The sequence below is a fragment of the Mobula hypostoma genome, chromosome 6, assembly GCF_963921235.1.
Source record: "Mobula hypostoma chromosome 6, sMobHyp1.1, whole genome shotgun sequence".
Taxonomy (NCBI): domain Eukaryota; kingdom Metazoa; phylum Chordata; class Chondrichthyes; order Myliobatiformes; family Myliobatidae; genus Mobula; species Mobula hypostoma.
The window spans coordinates 117,053,301-117,074,837 of NC_086102.1; the positions used below are offsets into that span (position 1 = coordinate 117,053,301).

Sequence of the window (21,537 nt, forward strand, 5' to 3'; positions counted from 1 at the left end):
GACATTTTCTCACTTGTGTCTTTTTTTTAAACTATGCAACAAGTTTGAATAAGGTTGCAGAAAACTTAAAAGCACAATAGCCGCACAATATAATGGAAAACAAATAAAACTGCAGATGCTGGAAAGGCTGCAGAGACACAGCCACAGCCAGTTAAGTAGCATCAATGGAACAAAGAACAAGTTAGTATTTCAGGTCAGGTACCTTTCCACAGAATTGAAAAATTGATGGTTAGAGACCAAGAAAGAGCAGAATTACCACCTTACCATAAGACCATAAGACAAAGGAGCAGAAGTAGGCCATTCGGCCCATCGAGTCTGCTCCGCCATTTTATCATGAGCTGATCCATTTTATCCTATTTAGTCCCACTGCCCCGCCTTCTCACCATAACCTTTGATGCCCTGGCTACTCAGATACCTATCACTCTCTGCCTTAAAGACACCCAATGACTTGGCCTCCACTGCTGCCCGTGGCAACAAATTCCATAGATTCACCACCCTCTGACTAAAAATTTTTTTTCGCATTTCTGTTCTGAAAGGGCGCCCTTCAATCCTGAAGTCATGCCCTCTCGTACTAGACTCCCCCATCATGGGAAACAACTTTGCCACATACACTCTGTCCATGCCTTTTAACATTCGAAATGTTTCTATGAGGTCTCCCCTCATTCTTCTAAACTCCAAGGAATACAGTCCAAGAGCGGACAAACGTTCCTCATATGTTAACCCTCTCATTCCCAGAATCATTCTAGTGAATCTTCTCTGTACCCTCTCTAACGTCAGCACATCCTTTCTTAAATAAGGAGACCAAAACTGCCCACAGTACTCCAAGTGAGGTCTCACCAGCACCTTATAGAGCCTCAACATCACATCCCTGCTCCTATACTCCATTCCTCTAGAAATGAATGCCAACATTGCATTCGCCTTCTTCACTACCGACTCAACCTGGAGGTTAACTTTAAGGGAATCCTGTACGAGGACTCCCAAGTCCTGTTGCATCTCAGAACTTTGAATTCTTTCCCCATTTAAATAATAGTCTGCCCGTTTATTTTTTCTGCCAAAGTGCATAACCATACACTTTCCAACATTGTACTTCATTTGCCACTTCTCTGCCCATTCTTCCAATCTATCCAAGTCTCTCTGCAGACTCTCCGTTTCCTCAGCACTACCGGCCCCTCCACCTATCTTCGTATCGTCAGCAAACTTAGCCACAAAGTCATCTATTCCATAATCCAAATCGTTGATGTACAATGTAAAAAGAAGCGGTCCCAACACTGATCCCTGTGGAACACCACTGGTAACCGGCAGCCAACCAGAATAGAATCCCTTTATTCCCACTCTCTGTTTCCTGCCAATCAGCCAACGCTCTATCCACGTATGTAACTTTCCTGTAATTCCACGGGCTCTTATCTTGTTAAGCAGCCTCATGTGTGGCACCTTATCAAAGGCCTTCTGAAAATCCAAATATACAACATCCACTGCATCTCCCTTGTCTAGCCTACTGGTAATTTCCTCAAAAAATTGTAATAGGATTGTCAGGCAGGATTTTCCTTTAAGGAATCCATGCTGAGTTCTGCCTATCTTGTCATATGCCTCCAGGTACTCTGTAACCTCATCCTTGACAATCGACTCCAACAACTTCCCAACCACCGACGTCAAGCTAACAGGTCTATAGTTTCCTTTCTGCTTCCTTGCCCCCTTCTTAAATAGCGGAGTGACATTTGCAATCTTCCAGTCTTCCGGATCCATGCCAGAATCTATCGACTTTTGAAAGATCATCGCTAATGCCTCCACAATCTCCACAGCTACCTCCTTCAGAACACGAGGGTGCATTCCATCTGGTCCAGGAGATTTATCGACCTTTAGCCTATTCAGCTTCCTGAGTACTTTCTCTGTCATAATTGTGACTGCGCACACTTCTCTTCCCTGCCACCCTTGAGTGTCTGGTATCCTGCTGTCTTCCTCAGTGAAGACTGATGCAAAATACTTGTTCAGTTCCTCTGCCATCTCATCTCCCATTACAATTTCTCCAGTATCATTTTCTATCGGTCCTATATCTACTCTCACCTGTCTTTTACTCTTTATATACTTGAAAAAGCTTTTAGTATCCTCTGATATTATTTGCTAGTTTCCTTTCATAGTTAATCTTTTCTCTCTTAATGACCTTCTTGGTTTCCTTTTGTAAGGTTTTAAAGACTTCCCAATCCTCTGTCTTCCCACTAATTTTTGCTTCCTTGTATGCCCTCTCCTTAGCTTTAACTTTGGCTTTGACTTCTCTTGTCAACCACGGTTGCATCCTTTTTCCACTCGAAAATTTCTTCTTTTTTGGAATATACCTGTCTTGCACATTCCTCATTTCTCGCATAAACTCCAGCCACTGCTGCTCTGCCGTCTTTCCCGCCAGTGTCTCTTTCCAGTCAACTTTGGCCAGTTCCTCTCTCATACCACTGTAGTTTCCTTTACTCCACTGAAACACCGACACATCAGATTTCGGCTTCTGTTTTTCTAATTTCACAGTGAACTCAATCATGTTATGATCACTGCCTCCTAAGGGTTCCTTCACCTCAATCTCTCCAATCACCTCTGGTTCATTACACAATACCCAATCCAGTACAGCCGATCCCCTAGTGGGCTCAACAACAAGCTGTTCTAAAAAGCCATCTCGCAGACATTCTACAAATTCTCTCTCTTGAGATCCAGTGCCGACCTGATTTTTCCAATCTACTCGCATGTTAAAATCCCCCACAATTATCATAACACTGCCCTTCTGACAAGCCTTTTCTATTTCCAGTTTGTAGTCCACATCCCTGCAGCTGTTTGGAGGCCTATAAATAACTGCCAGCAGGGTCCTTTTACCCCTGCTATTCCTTAGCTCAACCCATAAAGATTCTGCACCTTCCGATCCTATATCACCTCTCTCTAATGATTTAATATCATTTCTTACCAATAAAGCCACGCCTCCCCCTCTGCCTACCTTCCTATCCTTCCGATACACCGTGTATCCTTGGACGTTCGGCTCCCAGAGACATGCATCCTTTAGCCAGGTCTCAGTGATGGCCACAATATCATTCCTGCCAATCTGTAGCTGTACAACAAGATCATCCACCTTATTTCTTATGCTGCGTGCATTTAAGTACAACACCTTAAGACCAGTATTTGATACTTTTTGCTTTGATTTCACTGCAACTTTATTGCACTGCAACTCATCCCAATGGCTACACATTTGCCCCATCACCTGCCTGTCTTTCCTGACATCTTTACTGCTCACTATCTTAGATTTATTTCTGTTTTCCCCTTCCTCCGCTCTATCATTCCGGTTCCCATCCCCCTGCCAAATTAGTTTAAACCCTCCCTAACAGCTCTATTAAACTTTCCCGCCAGGATATTGGTCCCCTTCGGGTTCAGGTGTAACCTGTCCTTTTTGAACAGGTCATACTTCCCCCAGAAGAGATCCCAATTATCCAAGAATCTGAAGCCCTGCCCCCTACACCAGTCTCTCAGCCACGCATTCATCTGCCTGATCCGACTACTCTTGCCCTCTAGCACGTGGCACAGGTAGCAATCCCGAGATTACTACCCTGGAGGTCCTGCTTCTCAGCTTCCTTCCTAACTTCTGGAAATCTCTCTTCAGGACCTCCTCCTTTGTCCTATCTATGTCATTAGTACCAACGTGTACCAAGACAACTGGCTGCTCACCCTCCCCCTTTAGAATATTCAGGACCCGATCCGAGACATTCCGTACCCTGGCACCTGGGAGGCAACACACCATGCGGGTATCTCTGTCAGGCTCACAGAATCTCCTGTCTGTTCCCCTGACTATGGAATCCCCCACGACTACCGCATTTCTCTTCACCCTCCTTCTCTCCTGCACAACAGCGCCAGGTTCTGCCAGAGACCCGGTCACCGTGGGCATCCCCCGTCAGGTCATCCCCCTCAACAGCATCCAGAACAAGATATTTGTTGCTGAGGGGGACAGCCACAGGGGTGCTCTCCACTATCCGGGCATTTCCCTTCCCTCTCTTGACAGTGACCCAGTGTTCTGACTCCTGTAGCCTAGGGATGACTACCTCCCTGTAGCTCCTGTCTATCACCTCTTCACTTTCCCTGATAAGCACTAGGTCATCAAGCTGCAGCTGCAGATCCCTAACACGGTCTCTGAGGAGCTGCAACTCGGTGCACCTGGCGCAGATGTGGCCATCAGGGAGGCTGGAAGTCTCCCAGGATTCCCACATCTGACACCCTGAATAAAGCACTAACCCTGCAGGCATGCTATCTAATTCTACACGAATGAAACAGGAAAAATAAATCTACTCACCCACTTACCTCGCCAAATAGACAAACTTTTTAAACCGTTAGCTGTGAGAGCCCTGCTGTTCCTGTCTGTCTGGGCCGATTCGCGAAAGGGGTGGGGGGGGGTGGGGGGGGAGAGAAAAAAGAGTTGGTGCTTCGCTCTTGCCTCTTTCCCGTTTTTCGCCGAAGCCTGTTGAAGCCAAAGCCCTACACTCTGCTACCGCTCACTCTGCTGCCCGCTGTATAGGGTGGTCGCCTTTTTAAACTCTCCGCGTGGTCCTGCTGACGTCACGCGCCTGCGCAGTCTCACCCTTCTTGCACTCCAAGAAGTTTTTAAAAAAACTGCCTTCCTTCACAATTCAGCTCCCACAACGCTCTGTAGTCCCGATCCAAAGGAGAGCCGTTGGTAGCAACCTGCCTTTTTAAACTCTCCGCGCAGTCCTGCTGACGTCACGCGCCTGCGCAGTCTCGCCCTTCTTGCACTCCAAGAAGTTTTTAACAAAACTGCCTTCCTTCACAATTCAGCTCCCACGACGCTCTGTAGTCCCGATCCAATTACACGTATAGCAGCCATGTATCTATTTTCTGTCTGTATTGTATTTTGTGGCACACTTATCATGGTAATCTGTAATGTGGTTTGGGGAATGGTAGAAGCACGCAAGCATAGTTAAGTGTTCACGCTTGTGGTTAGTTAGTTGTTTAGTTTTGTGGAGAGGGGTTGAGCCATGAAGAACAATTTTTTTATTGACTGCTAATTGGGGCATTATTGGACGCTAACTAGATTGCTAACTTAACTAATTTAGTTCAACCACTTAGCTACACTAATTGAAACCATTTAAATACGTATAGAATGCTATATCTGATATCGCTTAAATACGCAAAGTAGGTCACTGATTGGAACGCTGAATATCGCAATTAGACCGTTATATTGCTAATTTAGTTTCATTAGTTTTTCATTGTTACAAGATCGTTCGTCTTGGCTAGATTGTAATAGAGGATCAAACATACCTTTTTTTCAACTTTGGAACTTTGTTATTTGGAAGCGCATGTTGATCTCCTGGCTTGATCTTTCAGCGGTTTTGGTTTGTTTTAAAGTAACCGCTACAACACCTTAAGATTTCAGCCTTAATGTTCAAAAAGACAGTATTACCTAAATGGCTACTTATTGTTCAAATCTATATTTTAAATGCGTGTAATAGTATTTTAGATACTTTTGATAAATGTGCCTACCCAATAGAGATGTCTCTTTACTTTAAAACAGCATGTCATTTATCCCTTGATCTACATCTGCAGACCTGGCTGGTGGCGTAGTGGCATCAGCGTCGGACTTTGGGACGATAGGTGTCGGGTTCAAATCCAGCCAGCCGGCTCCCCTGCACGCTTTCCATCTGTGCTGGGTTATGAGCTGGTGATCTCTTTGGAAACTCACCCGGCAGAAGGCAATGGCAAACCACTGCTGTAACTTGCCTCATACACGATTTCCCACTACATCAGAGAGGCGTGGAGGGAAATCGTCCGCTAACCAGAGAAACTTCGGATGCAACATACCTTTCCTTTCCTACATCTGCAGATTCATGTACAATCCGTACCTCAATCCTGTTCAATACTTTTTCATATCCTTTCAATTCCAAATACTTATAATGGTATCACTCATTCTTCATATATATATATTACATATGGTATGACTCACTCTTCCTTCAGTTAGTCCTGACCTTCAGTTAGTCCTGACGAAGGGTCTCGGCCTGAAACGTCGACTGCACCTCTTCCTAGAGATGCTGCCTGGCCTGCTGCGTTCACCAGCAACTTTTATGTGTGTTGCTTGAATTTCCAGCATTTGCAGAATTCCTGTTGTTTACTTATAATGGTACTGATTTGTCTGCACGTATATCAGATAAGAGTTTGATCATTCATAAAAGAATGGGTGAGCAATGAAGGGAAAAAGGCAAACAAGCTTCTGACTTTCAGCAGAAAATGCAAATATACACATTAAGCCTGGGTTTATTCCATGCAGGAAAATGAACGCCCCAAACCCAAGTGGTTATATGGTGTAATTCTGAGCAAAGATATTCTGAAAAATACCAAAACAATTCATCAGCTTGAGACCAAGCCCTTGAACTTAAAACACCGGTAGAATTTTTCAAATGGGGACAAAGTAGTAGTATTTCAACAAAAAACTACTTATAATAACAGCACATGAAGGCAAATTAAAAAGCTTCATATTTTCTGCCCAATTGCATTGCCAGATACCAATCATGAATAATGTGATAATTGAATGTCATCAATAATACAAATCTGTCTTGCATGATTATTGTAACTACAGAAAAAATTAATGATATTCTTTTGCGAATGATATCACCTGACTTATTATTGTTATTGCAGAAAACATTGAACCCTAATTGATATTGAAAATACCAGGCTGGTTTGCAAAACAGTTAAAAGGGTCGACTGTGCTATGCCTATAAGAATTAATATGCTGTGAAGAACTGCCACAAAATACAAGTGGTGTTGAAACTGATTTCTGTAGAGTATGTGATAGGATATAGACTCCAATGGGATCACTGGAGTTTTCACTAAAAGGCTGACTGCAGTGGAAGACAGGCATATAAGTATAGTGGCCAGAGAACGATGGAGTTACACCAGTTGCACAAGCAACACATTGCTTCATTCTTAGAGAGGCACTGGCATTCAAGAAATTGTCTCTGGAGCACAATGTCGTCAGTATTGCAATTAACATGGTGAATTTTAACAAAAGCGAACGTTCTCAAATCTTCTATCCTTGATGTTATGTGTGAAGAAATTGTGACTGACCACTACATACTTCCACATGCTAAAATGTGATGATAATGTACTGAGAATGTGAATTGCAACATGAACCTGAATGGCTTCCAATGCAAAAGCTTTGTAACAGAGAACAATGTTGGTGTTTACAAAGCCCTCTAAGCTTGTATATCTGACATATATGTGCAGTTCATCACTTCAACCTCCTAAATTAGTGTGCAGGTACCATATTCATTCTGACACCACTGTCGGCAGAATTAAAGGTGGTGATGAATCAGCATTTAGGAGGGAGACGGAAACTATGGCTGAATGGTGCCATAACAACAACTTCTCACTCTCTGTCAGCAAAACCAAAGAGCTAATTATTGATTACTGGAGGAAACTGGAGATCCAGGAGCATCCTCATCAAGGGAACAGAGGTGACGAGGGTCAGCAACTTTAAATTCGGAGTTATCATTTCAGAGAATCAGTCCTGAATCCAGCATGTAACTACCATTACAAAGTTGGCCCGGCAGCTCCTCTGTTTTCTTAAAACTTTGTGAAGATTTGGCATATCATCTAAAGCTTTGACAAACTTCTATATATGAGCAATGGAGAGCATACTGACTAGTTGCATTATAGCCTGGTTTGGAAACGCCAATGTTGAGGAATGTAAAAGCCTGGTTTGGAAACGCCAATGTTGAGGAATGTAAAAGCCTACGAAAAATAGTGATACAGCCTAGTTCATTATGGGTAAAGTCCTCCCCATTACTGAGCACATCTACACAGATCGCTGAAAGGGCCCCCACCATTCAGGCCATAATCTTGTCTCATTTGTGCCATCAGGGTACAGGAGCCTCAAATCCCATACCACCAGATTCAGGAACAGTTATTTCCCCTTAACCACCAGGCTTTTGAAGCAGAGGAGATACCTTCACTCACCTCAACATTGAATTGGTTCCACAACCTATTGACTCACTTTCAAGGACTCTACAACTCATGTTCTTGATATTTATTTATTTTTTCTCTATTTTAGTATTTACAATTTGTTGTCTGTCTTTGTTTGTGTGCAGTTTTTATTGATTTTATTGTGTCTCTTTGTATTTATTGTGAATGCCCACAAGAAAAAGTATCACAAAGTGGTGTATGGTGACATAATATATACTTCGATAAAAAAATTTACTTTGAACTTTGTTTAATATGAAGGGTCATGATCACAGCTTTTGAAAAGATTCTAGGAAATAAAATCTAGGCTTAAGAGTTTTGATATATTTCAATCATTTGTATTTATGTTCATTGATGACAGTGAAATATTGATCCCTCTCCAAAGTAAAATATATCAACACATTTAAATTCAAGTCTTCAAAAATTGAAACCATTTTCCCCTCAGATCTAGAGAAATGAAAGCAATGGAAGTCATCCATTCAAAATGGGAAAGAACCCAGTTCTTCCCAATTTTGATGAAACTCAATAACCTTAAGTGATAACCTTGTTTCCTTTTGCCATGGGTACACCTAACCAGATATCCAACACCTGTAGTCTTTTGTTTTGGAACATTTCAAACACCTAAAGTCAAATCAAAAATGCTTAGCATGGTGAATCAGCTCATCTGACAAGGGTGCAGATTATAATGTATTATCATCTGGCTGGATAAATATCCACTATATCACATACGTATTACTCTGTTCCATTTATTTTGTTAAATCAACTACTCAGCCCTACTCCATGCCAACGCAGAAATGGGATTTGGATAGTACAGGGGTCATTTGAGTCAGTGCTGGAGCTTGGCAGAATATTCAAATCAATCCCATTCAGCAGCATCATTGTAGACCCATCACACCCTGGACATCACCTGTTTCAACTCCTTCCTTCTGGTAGGTGCTTTAGATCACTGCATGCCAGGACAAATAGGTACAAGAACAGTTTCTTTCTGTACGCCATCAGTCTTATGAACACTTGAATTTTAATCTATTATAAACCAAGTCCACCTGTACATACACAGGTATACCTCATTGTATATAGTTCACGATTATTTGCACTATTGTTTTGTTTGCTTTTTGATTATGTACAGCGAGAGCTCAGGGAAACCGGCATCAAATTCCCTGTATGTGTCCACATACTTGGCGATAATAAAGGATTCTGATTCCCTGTAGTCCTGCTAAGTACTTTCCCTCATATAACTATTCAATTTGCACTCGAAATCTATAATCAACTTTTTCTGCCATCCTTACAGGCATCATTCCAGAACCACTTGGCATTCCTGCTTCTACTTCTGGGCAATCACTAGTCAATCTTCTTTACTTCAGTGGAGGGGGGAGGGGAAACAGTCTCAGCTTCTCCAGTGAGACCAATCCCAACTTCCCCAATCAAATCATGCAGTCCCCAGTGAAAGCACTCCAGTAAATACTTCTTGTACCATTTACATATGTGGTAAAGTATTTAAGTTCTTTTTCCAAAGGATTCATAAATGTGGTTTGGATAGTTAACCTTATGAAATAATTATGCTTATGCAGACAAATACGCATGGACTCTTAAAGCATTTCCTTCAGCAGGCGTGAGATTTTCTTACAACCCTTATTTTTAAAAGAAATGCTCCTCCTGCAAGATCTGGGAAGTCAAGAGAACCTCACATTCTCCCAAATGGTCATCCCTTTAAAACAGAGGTGAGGAGGAATTTCTGTAAGCAGAAGGTGGTGAATATGTGGAATTCATTGTCTTAGATGGCTGTGGAGACCAAGTTATTGGGTATAAAGCAGAGGTTGAATGGGATAATCAATCAGACATGATGGATTGGCAAAGCAGGCTCAATTGGACCAAATGGCCTTGTTCTGCTCCTATATCTTGTGGTCATATAGCTACATTTGTGGGGAACTGCATCCAGCTACAACTCTTGATCATCTGGGAGGCTAAAGGTATCAAAGAAGACAGTTTTAGTGAGGGGCTCACACAGCAGGTGCAAGCTAGATGGGTGACCACTATGAAAAGGCAGGCAAGTGGTGCGTGATTCCCTGTAGCAGGTACACACACCTCTTTGGACACTGTTGGGGGATGGGTGTGTTCTTTCAGGTAACTTCACTCACCTCAACTCTGAACTTATTCCACAACCTACAGACTCACTTCAAAGGCCTCTACAACTTATGTTCTCAGTATTATTTATCTGCATGGTTTCTCTTCTTTTGCACATTGGTTGTCAGTCTTTGTTTGTTTGTAGTTTTTTCATTGATTCTATTGTATTCCTCTGTTCTACTATGAATACCTGTAAGAAAATGCATCTCAGGGTAGTATATGGTGAACTATATGTACTTTGATAGTGAACTTACTTTGAACTTTAGAAGCCAGCAGCAGTTGCCCGGCTCTGAACCAAGCAAGGGAAGAATGGAAGTCAAGCAGAGCGACAATGACAGAGGAGTCAACAGTGATTCCAGGATTCTATGTTGCCACCCTGGTGTCAGGGTCAAAAATATCTCTCAGCAAATATTAGACATACTGAGAGTGGAGGGTGAGCAGCCAGGAGTTGTGGTCCATATAGGTACCAATGGCATGGGCAGGAGTAGGGAAGAGGTCCTACAGAGAGATTTTAGAGTTCACTAGGAAGTTAAAAAGCAGGAATTCCAGGGTTATAATCTCAGGATTACAACTGTGCCACATGCTAATGAGCTGAGAAATAGATACATAGTACAGTTCAATACACATGACTAAACAGCTGGGGCAGGAGGGAAGTTTCTTGTTTATGGATCATTAGGCTCTCTTCCAGGGCTAGTAGGGACTGTACAAACGAGACAGTTTGCCCCTGAGCTGGAGGGGAATCATATCCTTGCTGGGAGGTTGCTAGTGCTGCTCAAGAGGGTTTAAGTGACAGTGATGAGTAATGGGAATACCAGTAGCAGAGCAACAGGTGGTAGGATTGAGGGCAAAAAGATGGTATGACAATTAAGACTGAAAGGAAAAACAGCAAGAGACAACTGTTGGCCTGAAGTGTGTTTATTTTAACACGAGAAGGATGGACTTGGAGCCTAGATCAGTACATGGAATTACGATGATCAGGTTATTTGTGGGACAGGACTTGAAGCTCAACGTTCTGGGGTTTCATTGTTTTAGATGTGATAGAGGGGATAAAAGAGGTGGAAAAGTTGAACTACTGACCAGTGAGAGAATGTCACGGGAGTACTCAGAGGACACATTGGAGAGCCTCATCTATAGAACCAATCTAAGTGGAAATGCAAAATAAGACAGATCCAATTATGCTGATGGGGTTATACAATAGCTATTAGGAGGTGGAGTAACAGATACATAGATAGATTATGGAAAGATACAGAAACAACAGGATTGCCATAGTGCGGGGCTTTAATTTCCCCAGTATTAACTGGAATCCCCTTAATATAAGAAGCTCAGATGTGGCAGGATTTCTTCAGTGCATCTAAGAGAGGTGTGTGGAGAGTGCAACTGGAGGAGAGACTTATTAGACCTGGTTTTGGAAAGTGAGCTAGGCTAGGTGACAGACCTAATAGTAGGTGAATACTTTCAGTGAACATTTTGGGAATAGTGAGCATACCCCATTTAAGATAGTTATGAATGGGGGGGGGGGGGGGAAATCAAGACTTTGCAAGAAGGTACTAAATTGGGGGAGAGAAAATTATGAAAGTAAAATTTGAGTATAAGAGTAAGGTAATCATGCTGTAGTTATATAAAATTTTAGTCAGTTTGGGTATTGCAGGCAGTTCTGCTCTGCTGTGGTGAGGGTGCAGAAGAGGGTTACCAGGATGCTCACTGGATTACAGGGGATGAGCTAGAGGAAAAGATTGGGAAAACTTGGGCTGGTCTCCCTACAGCATTAGGGACTGAGGGGACACCTGATAAAGGTTTCTAAAATCATGAAAGGCATGGATAGCGTAGACAGGCAGGATTTTTCCCCAATGTAGAAATGTCAAACATTAAAGGACATGCTTTTAAGGAGAGGGGGGATGTTTAAAGGCGACACGAGGGTCAAGTTTTTTTGTTTTTTTTCCCTCATATAGAGTAACATGTACCAGGAATACAATACCAGAGGTATTAGTAGAAGCCAGTACTTTGGTGGAGTCTAAAACACTTTTAGATGTACACATTAACATGAAGGAAATAGGTAGATAGATAATACACAGAAGGGTATTTAACATAAACTAGCTTTAAGATCGACACATCATCATGGGCTTCAGTGCTTCACTGTTCTATGTTCTATGACTCATTCATATGATTTCCTTAATCTTATGAATACTGGAACTTAAATTAGATATTCAAACAGGACAGTATTTTGATTTTCATCAGAACTGGCTGCCCAGAAACCTAGAAATTTAAAGGAAGCAATCCAGGCATTATTCCAAGGTAGGAAATTTACGATGAATGAAAATGGGGGGAAAAAAACCTCACAGAACAATGCTTAACTGAATTTGAATGTGTTGACTGAATGCTTGATTGAAGGTATGTCAAAGTCAAGTACATATGTTTAATACAATTCCCATGAACAAACAGCACAGAAATCACCAATTCCACCTCAAAATGTCAAAAACCGATTTTTTCTTAAAATACAAGGTCAACAGTTATATCTTCTACTTTGAGCTGCACTTGTTCCATCTGCATGGGAGATGGTGACTTGCTTTTATACAGGATTATCCAACCATTGAAGCTCAAGGATCTACTCAGTGCAATACCTACAATGTTTGCACTCATTCTGAGGCGAACCAGGGGCATTTTCCAGTTAGTGGCGGAATTAAGAAGCTAAATATCTATAAGTGATTGATATAAAGTGCTGGGGGAGGGAGCGGACTTTTAAAGTAGATGAAGCACCTTAAAAACAAGTAGTAGAAATAGGATAACTAATATTCATTGCCTAATCCATAGAAATACTCAAAAACAAAACATCCAGGGACAGAGGAACATTTGAGTTGATCATTCCTCATCAGAACACTGAGCTGAAACATTAACTGTTTCTCTAATCACAAATGCTATTTGACCCGCTGAGCATTTCTAGCACGTTTTTTTCAAATTTCAGATTTCTAGCACCTGTAGTTTTTTGCTTTACTTTGGAAATACTAAAAGGGTCCCAAATAAAGTCAGACTCCTTACTTAGCTGCTTTTAGTATTTTTTTTGACATTCAGTTGCTATCAGTATCTTAGTTTACATTTGATGCTGGGAATACAGCTAATGTGATATATCCAAGCCCTTTGTAGTCTTACCTGTGACTGGTTAATAGCCGCATGATTGCCATGGAAAGGAGATTGCCTCTCTTTATCTCTGTGGTGCCGACTACTCTGTTTGCTGCGTTGAAGTTGTTGACGTAACTTTGCAATCTGGAAAAGAAAAAGTCAGCAATATTGAACAAGAATCTGGTGCTGGAGTTTAAAAAATATTGAAATAACTGAAGGGACACACAAGCAATAATGCAGAATCTTCTAAGAAATTAACCAAACAGAATTGAATCTAGTTACAGACTTTGTTAGAATAATAATAACAAACTTGCTTGATGATCATTATGCTTTATATCTTAGGCCATAAATATGTTAATACCCGCTGCAGCCAAGTCCATATCAATTTGTCTGCAAAACACAAATCAACTGAACACCTGGTGTCGTGGAAACACTAAGAACACCAGAGTGACTTCGATCCGGACTCTACCCCCATTTCAGCTAGGACAGTCCCCTATTTAACTCGACCCTCTTAGTTAGCCTTTCTACGAATCTCATTAATGGAAATCCCATCCTCGTCACCAGATTCTGTCGTGGAAACAGTAACTAAGAACACTCAGAGTAACTTTGAGTTTCACTTTAAGAATTAATTAACATGATATCATAGAGAGTCTGCAGCAGTCTCCACTGTCATCAGAACTCTGAATTCTAGGTTATACAGAGCTCATACTTATACAAGAGAAACAACTTCACATAACTTTGTTTGGCATTCCACAGTCAGTACACGATCAATCGCTTAAAAGACATGTCAATTATTCTGTCAGCGTGAGTCTAACAGTCCTCTTTGTTCCCTGTTATCAGGGCTCATAATTTACCCTCAGACGCATCCTCCCTCCAGGTTCCAGAGGTCTAGTAACTTATTAATTAGGAGTTCCCGGTACCGCGCTTATCATCCAAGGTTTTTCTTGACACGCATCAGCAGTCTTAAGCACATCTGTTCCAGAATGGTCAGGTATCTCATCAAGACACTAGTTTTAACCATTTCTACCACACCTGGACAGTGAAGATGCATATATAATTGACTATACCTCTGCATTCAATATTACCATCCTCTCAGAACTCATCGATAAGTTCCAAGGCCTATGCCTCAATACCTCCTTGTGTGAATGGACCCTTGAGTTATTCACTTGTAGACCCCAGTCAGTTTGGATTGGCTGCAACATTTCCACAATTACCATCAGCACAGGTGCACCACAACACTGTGTGCTTAGTCCTCTGCTCTACACTTTATAAGACTGTATGGCTAAGTACAGGTCCAATGCCATATTTAAGTTGCTGACGACACCACTGTTGTGGGCCAAATCAAGGTGGTGGCCAATCAACATATAGGAGAGAGATTGAAAATATGGCTGAATGGTGTGACGATAACCTCTCACTCAATGTCAGCAAACCCAAAGAGCTGATTATTGACTACAGGAGGAGGAGGAGGAAACCAGCATGTAACTGCCTTTACAAAGAAGGCACAGCAGCGCCTATACTTTATTAGAAGTTTGTGAAGATTCAGCATGTCATCTAAAACTTTAACGAACTTCTACAGATATGCAATGGAGAGTATAGTGACTGGCTGCATCACAGGAACACCACTGATTTGAACAAGAAAAAAACTATAAAAAGTAGTAGGCACTGCCCAGTCTATCACAGGTAAAGCCCTCCCCAACCACTGAGCACATTTAAAAGGAGTGCCGTCACAGAAAAGCTGCATTTATCAATGATGCCCACCATCCAGGCCATAATCTTGTCTCATTGCTGCCATCAGGAAGGAGGTATAGGAGCCTCAGTCCCATACTACTCAACAGTCATTTCCCCTCAGCCATCAGGCTCCTGAAGCAAAGGGGAAAACTTCACGCTGAACTGATCCCACAACATATGGACTCACTTTTAAGGACTCTACAAGCTCATGTTTTCAATTTTTTAATTCTTATTTATTTCTTCTTATTATTTTATTTTTGCAGTTTGTCTTCTGCACATTAGTTGCTGGTCCATCTCCGACGTGTGAGATTTTTCATTGATTCTATTGTGCTTCTTTCAATTTACTGTGAATGTCTGCAAGAAAATGAATCTCATGATAATATATAGTGACATATGTATTTTGATTAAAAGTGGACTTTGAACTGTTTTGAGAAAGAAAGTGAATTCAAATTTCTTTAATTTCAATTTTCCCCCCAGTAGATTTTATTCCAAAAATGTAGTTACCATAGTCATTTCAGTACCTGCCTCCCAATTCGCTTCACTGAAGGAGCTATTCTTCATGTGAACCTTGGGAACACTGCTAGCTTATTTGATTGTGGACTGTGTTGCAATAGACTAATCTGACCTTACCTGATACAAATCCAATTATGTCCTTCCCCAATTTTTCATTGCTTTCCCCCAACTCGGCCAGCAGGTTTTATTTTAAATTTAATTTTAGGGTCTTACTTCATCAAGGTCAGCTAACAACAAAAGCCATGAATGTAAAAAAAAAGTCAGTTATATTGTTATACTTCAAATAGGAACTTCAAAAAATAAGTTTGATCGGAGTAAAATAGCTAGAATATTTGAGGCATCTTCCATTCAGTCACATAGCTAATTTTAAATTGAACAATATCCTTTGGATACCCATTTCCCTAAGTCCTAGCACCTCTGTGCTAGCACCTTCTCTCTTCATTTGCTTTCTCTTCCCTGGTGAATAATGGCTCCTATGAGACCACCTTTGAGTTAGCCTCAACTATGTATGACCATTGTACTTGATATGGACACTGCCAGTCCCATTGTAGACAACTGATGATTGTGTATCGCTTGGTTGTCATCAGTTGATGCATTTGCTGAGCATTATCATAATCAGAATCAGGTTTAATATCACTGGCATATGTACTGAAATTTGTTGCCTTTGTGGCAGCAGTACAATGCAATAGAGAAAAGTACCATGAGTTACAGTAAATATATGTTAAATAAGCAGCACAAAATTAAAAATTTAAGTAGTAGTGAAATGGTGTTCATGGGTTCAATGACCATTCAGAAATCAGATGACAGAGGGGAAGAAGCTGTTTCTGATTCATTAACTGTGTACCTTCAGGCTCCTGTACCTCCTTCCTGATGGTAGCAATGAGAACAGAGCATGTCCTGCATCTATAGAAAGCGTAATCTCAATAGCTCTCCACTCAACTCTCCACCAGCTGAACATCAGCAATACCTACACATGTTAAGCTCCTAGTTATCTATTACAGTTCAGTTTTCGACACAGTCATCCCCTCAGTATCAATCAACAAGCTTCTAAACCTGGGTCTCTGCAACGGGATCCTCAACTTCCTTATTGGGAAGATCAGTGCAGATCAGTAATAACATCTCTTCCTCACTGAAAATCAACACAGGCAACCGTCAAAGATGCATGCTGAGCCCACTGCTCTACTCCCTCTCTACACTCATGGCAATGTGACTGAGCACAGCTCAAATGGCAAACAGGAGGACTATAGGAGTGTAACAGATCAGCTGGTTGCGTAGTATCACAACCACCTCACACTCAACATCAGTAAGACAAAGGAATTGATTGTGGACTTCCAGTTAGTCTGCAGAACACACACCAGTCCTCAGTGAAGGGTAAGCAGCTTTACATGCCTGAGGATCTATCCTGGGTCCAACAGAAAGAAGGTATGACTTCTTTCATTAGAAATTTGAGAAGATTCAGAACGTCACCAAAGACTCTTGCGAATTTCTAAAGAAGAATGGTTCAATAGTTCCATTTAGTATCAGAGAATATTTACAGCGTACAACTTGAAATTCTTGCTCTTTGCAGACATCCACAAAAACAGGAGAACCCCAAAGCCCCCTCTCTCTCCCCCTCCCAGGCACAAACAGCAGCAATTCTCTCTCCAATTATTTCAGCAGGTTGCATCACAGCCTGGTATGGAGCCTCCAATACAGGGGATCACAAGCTACAAAGGGGTTGTAGACTCAGCCAGCTCCATCACAGGCACTCTCCCCACTACTGAGGACACTTTCAAGAAGTGGTGCCTCAGGAAAGTGGCATCTATCGTTAAAGATCCTCACCATCTAGGTCATGCCCCCTTCGCCTTACTAACATTGGGGTGGACGTAAACCAGGGATTCCCAACCTTTTTTATGCCATGGACCCCTACCATTAACCGAGGGATCCATGGACCACAGGTTGGGAATTCCTGACATAAAGGAACCTGAAGACCCATACTCAACATTTTAAGAACAGCTCATTCTTTTCTGCCATTATATTTCTGAACTGTCTATGAACCCATGAACATTACATCATTATTTGTTTTTCTGCACTATTTATGTATGTTGTAACTTATAGTACTTATATGGCTTGCACTGGACTGTTGCTACAAAGCATATTTCGTGACATAGGTCACTGATATATACACCTGAATCTGAATAGATTCAAACATGTGGATGAGCATAGAGTCTACCTGAATGTGAGCATGTCCCAGTGCTCCCTTTTGTTGTGTATTTAATATTTCAGTTGTAAGTATATTGTTTGATTAAGCATTTTTGTTTACATAGTTCATTACAGCCTACATATAACATTATGTGAATGGCATAATGGTTAGTCCTGATGAAGGGTCTCGGCCTGAAACGTCGACTGCACCTCTTCCTAGAGATGCTGCCTGGCCTGCTGCATTCACCAGCAACTTTTATGTGTGTTGCTTGAATTTCCAGCATCTGCAGAATTCCTGTTGTATGTGAATGGCATATGTCATTATGCCATCATGTCATATATGGTGCACCTCACTTAAAGTAAAAACTAAACCAAGACACACATCTCTCAGTTCCATATTTTTCTTTCAATTAGCTTTATGTTTTGGAGTTATAAAACAAAACAACTTGATTCTGAAATTGAAGGTGCAGCCAGGAAGCCAGAATAAGGCAATCCCATACAATCTACATCTAAATACAAGAGAAAATGGAAAACTAAATGCTGAGTATTGCCATGAGCCAGTTAACAAAAAAGACAAAGGTCTTTTGCTTTATTTTTAATGTTTAATTAAAATGGAAGGTATTTAAGTGGAAGCTACTGCACCAATGTTCCATAGTAGAGATGGATCCTCCTCCAGAGAATAATCAATACAGTATTATTCTGAATCCAAGCATTCAACAATCCATTACGTACCAACAATATTGGAAATACTTGGAAACTTAACAGTTTGTCTTTAGTTATAAAATATTTATCATACTGACTTCAAAATGTCCCTAAAGGAATTTCATGGCGAGAGTTAGGTTTCAATTCTTTATATTTCCACCAGTAACATGCAAAGTAGGACAACATGGATCCTCTGGCAAAAAAAGCTGATTGAAAACAAGACAAATATTGCTCACTTTTCAACTCTTGATAACGATTAATTTGATATATTTCATTTGGAGTTTTGAGACTTGTTATATCATCAGTGGCTCTAGCAAATTTTTACAGATGTACTGCGGAAAGCATTCTAAACTTGTTGCATCACCATCAGGTATGGAGAGGGCTACTGCATAGAATTGAGAAAAGCTGCGGAGGATTAAAACTCTGCTAGCTTCATCATAGGCATTAGCCTCCCCACATCCTTAAAGGTGATGCCTCAAGAAGGCAGTGTCCATCATTAAGGGCCCCATCACCCAGACGTGTTTTCTTCTTATTACTACCATCAGAGAGGGTACAGCAGTATGAAGAGACACACTCAATATTTTAGGAACAGCTTCTTCCCCTTTGCCATCAGATTTCTGAACAGACAATGATCCAACCCATGAACACTACATCAATATTTTTGTTCTCTTTTTGCACTACTTACTTAACATTTTTATATATTCTTATTGTAATTTACAGTTTTTCGTATTGAACTATACCACTGCCACTAAACAACAAATTACATGACATATGCTAGTGGCATTAAATCTGATTCTAAGCATGAGAGAAAACCCTTCCAGTAACATTGGCAAACATTAGGAAAGGTATGTTGATCTCCGCCTGCAAATACAGCTAAATAATTCCACAACGAAGTCACAAATTTTGGGCAACACTATCAAAAGTCATGCCATACTTTCCATTAAGGTCAAAGAAATGAAGATAATGCACTTCAATAGACAAAGGTCAAATTTAAATCCCAATCCAAACAAAAGTCATTAGCATTTATACTTTATTGTCGCCAAACAATTGATACTAGAATGTACAATCATCACAGCGATATTTGATTCTGCACTTCCCGCTCCCTGGATTACAAATATTAAATATTAAAAATATTAAAAATTAGTAAATATTAAAAATTTAAATTATAAATCATAAATAGAAAATAGAAAAAATGGAAAGTAAGATAATGCAAAAAAAAAAACCAAGAAGCAGGTCCGGATATTTGGAGGGTTCGGCCCAGATCCGAGTCAGGATCCGTTCAGCAGTCTTATCACAGTTGGAAAGAAGCTGTTCCCAAATCTGCTGTACGAGTCTTCAAGCTCCTGAGCCTTCTCCCGGAGGGAAGAGGGACGAAAAGTATGTTGGCTGGGTGGGTCGAAGTCCAAGGACAGAAGATTGGTTTGTGTGATGTGCTGCGCCGTGTCCACGATCTTCTGCAGCTTCTTTCGGTCCAAGTTGTGATGCACCCTAGAAGAATGCTTTCTACGGTGCATCTATAAAAATTAGTGAGGGTTTTAGGGGACAGGCCAAATTTCTTTAGTTTTCTCAGGAAGTAAAGGCGCTGGTGGGCCTTTTTGGCAGTGGACTCTGCTTGGTTGGACCAAGTCAGGTCATTTGTGATATTGACCCTGAGGAAGTTAAAGCTTTTGACCTGTTCCACTTGCGCACCACTGATGTAAATTGGGTCGTGTGGTCCGCTACTCCTTCTGAAGTCAACAACCAATTCCTTCGTCTTGCTGACGTTGAGGGATAGGTTATTGTCTTTGCACCATGCCACCAGGTTCTTAATTTCCTCCCTGTACTCAAACTCATCATTACCCGAGATAAGGCCTACAATTGTGGTGTCATCAGCAAACTTATATATTGACTTCGATGGAAACTTGGCTACGCAATCATGGGTGTACAGTGAGTACAGCATTCTACACAGCTAATTTACAAAACCTGTTTAAACCTTTTACATAATCACTCTAGTCCAGAGCAAATAACCGAATAAAATGCCAGGGATGTTTTGCTACTTGTTCTGAAATGTTCCTAATTGGAATGATATTAACTCTGTCCACTTAAGTAGGAAAATCAAAGCATCATTTTGTTGATGACGGTCCCGATGAATGGAGAGATTACTGAAATGAGACTGCTTCGGCTCATCCAAACACTGAAAATTCTCCACTTTTACACATCTTGAGTCTCTATCAGAACCAAAAACCAAGTTTCACAATCAATTCCACCAACTCACTGTTGTGATATTTCAGGATATACAGTGCCTATAAAAAGTATTCACCCCCCCGGAAGTTTTCATGTTTTATTGTTTTACAACATTTAATCACAGTGGATTTATTTTAGCCTTTTTGACACTCAATCAGAAAAGACTCTTTCATGTCAAAGTGAAAACAGATCTCTACAAAGTAATCTAACTTAAGTACAAATATAAAGTACAAAATAATTGACTGCATAAGAATTCACCCCCCCCCCTTAAAATGACACACCAAATCATCACTGGTGCAGCCAATTGGATTTAGAAGTCACATAATTAATTAAATGGAGATCTGCTTTGGAGCCCTGCGTGCGGTCAAAGTGTTTCAATTGATTGTAGTAAAAATACACCTGTATCTGGAAGCTCCAACCGCTGGTGAGTCAATATCCTGGGAAAAACTACACCATGAAGACAAAAGAACACTCCATGTAACTCTGCAAAAAGGTTATCGAAAAGCACAAGTCAGGAGATGGATACAAGAAAATTTCCCAGTCATGGAATATCCCTTGAAGTACAGTTAAGTCAACCATCAGGAAATGGAAAGAATATGGCAAAGCTGTAAATCTGCATAGAGCAAGCAGTCCTCAAAACTGAGTGACCATGCAAGAAGGGGACTAGTGAGGAAGGCCACCAAGAGACTTATGACAACTCTGGAGGAGTTACAAGCTTCAGTGGCTGAGATGGGAGAGACTGTGCATACAACTATTGCCTGGATGCTTTGCCTTTGCAGCTTTATGGGTGAGTGGCAAAGAAAAAGTCATTGTTGAAAAAAAACTCACATGAAATCTCAGCTAAAGTTTGTCAGAGGCATGTGGGAGACTCTGAAGTCAGTTGAAAGAAGGTTCTATGGTCTGATGAAAAAAAAATTGAGCTTTTTGGCCATCAGACCAAATGCTATGGTTGGCATAAACCAAACACCA

The 21,537-nt window shown here is 41.0% G+C and overlaps 1 protein-coding gene across 1 annotated transcript in view; it reads right to left on the reverse strand.

Annotated features, from left to right (window-relative positions):
- fam117bb (family with sequence similarity 117 member Bb) overlaps positions 1–21,537 on the reverse strand; it is a 219,564-nt gene that overhangs the window by 88,169 nt on the left and 109,858 nt on the right. The window contains exon 4 of the mRNA XM_063051555.1: positions 13,252–13,365. Within this exon, the coding sequence (XP_062907625.1) occupies positions 13,252–13,365 (114 nt within the window). The remainder of the gene's footprint in view (positions 1–13,251; positions 13,366–21,537) is intronic.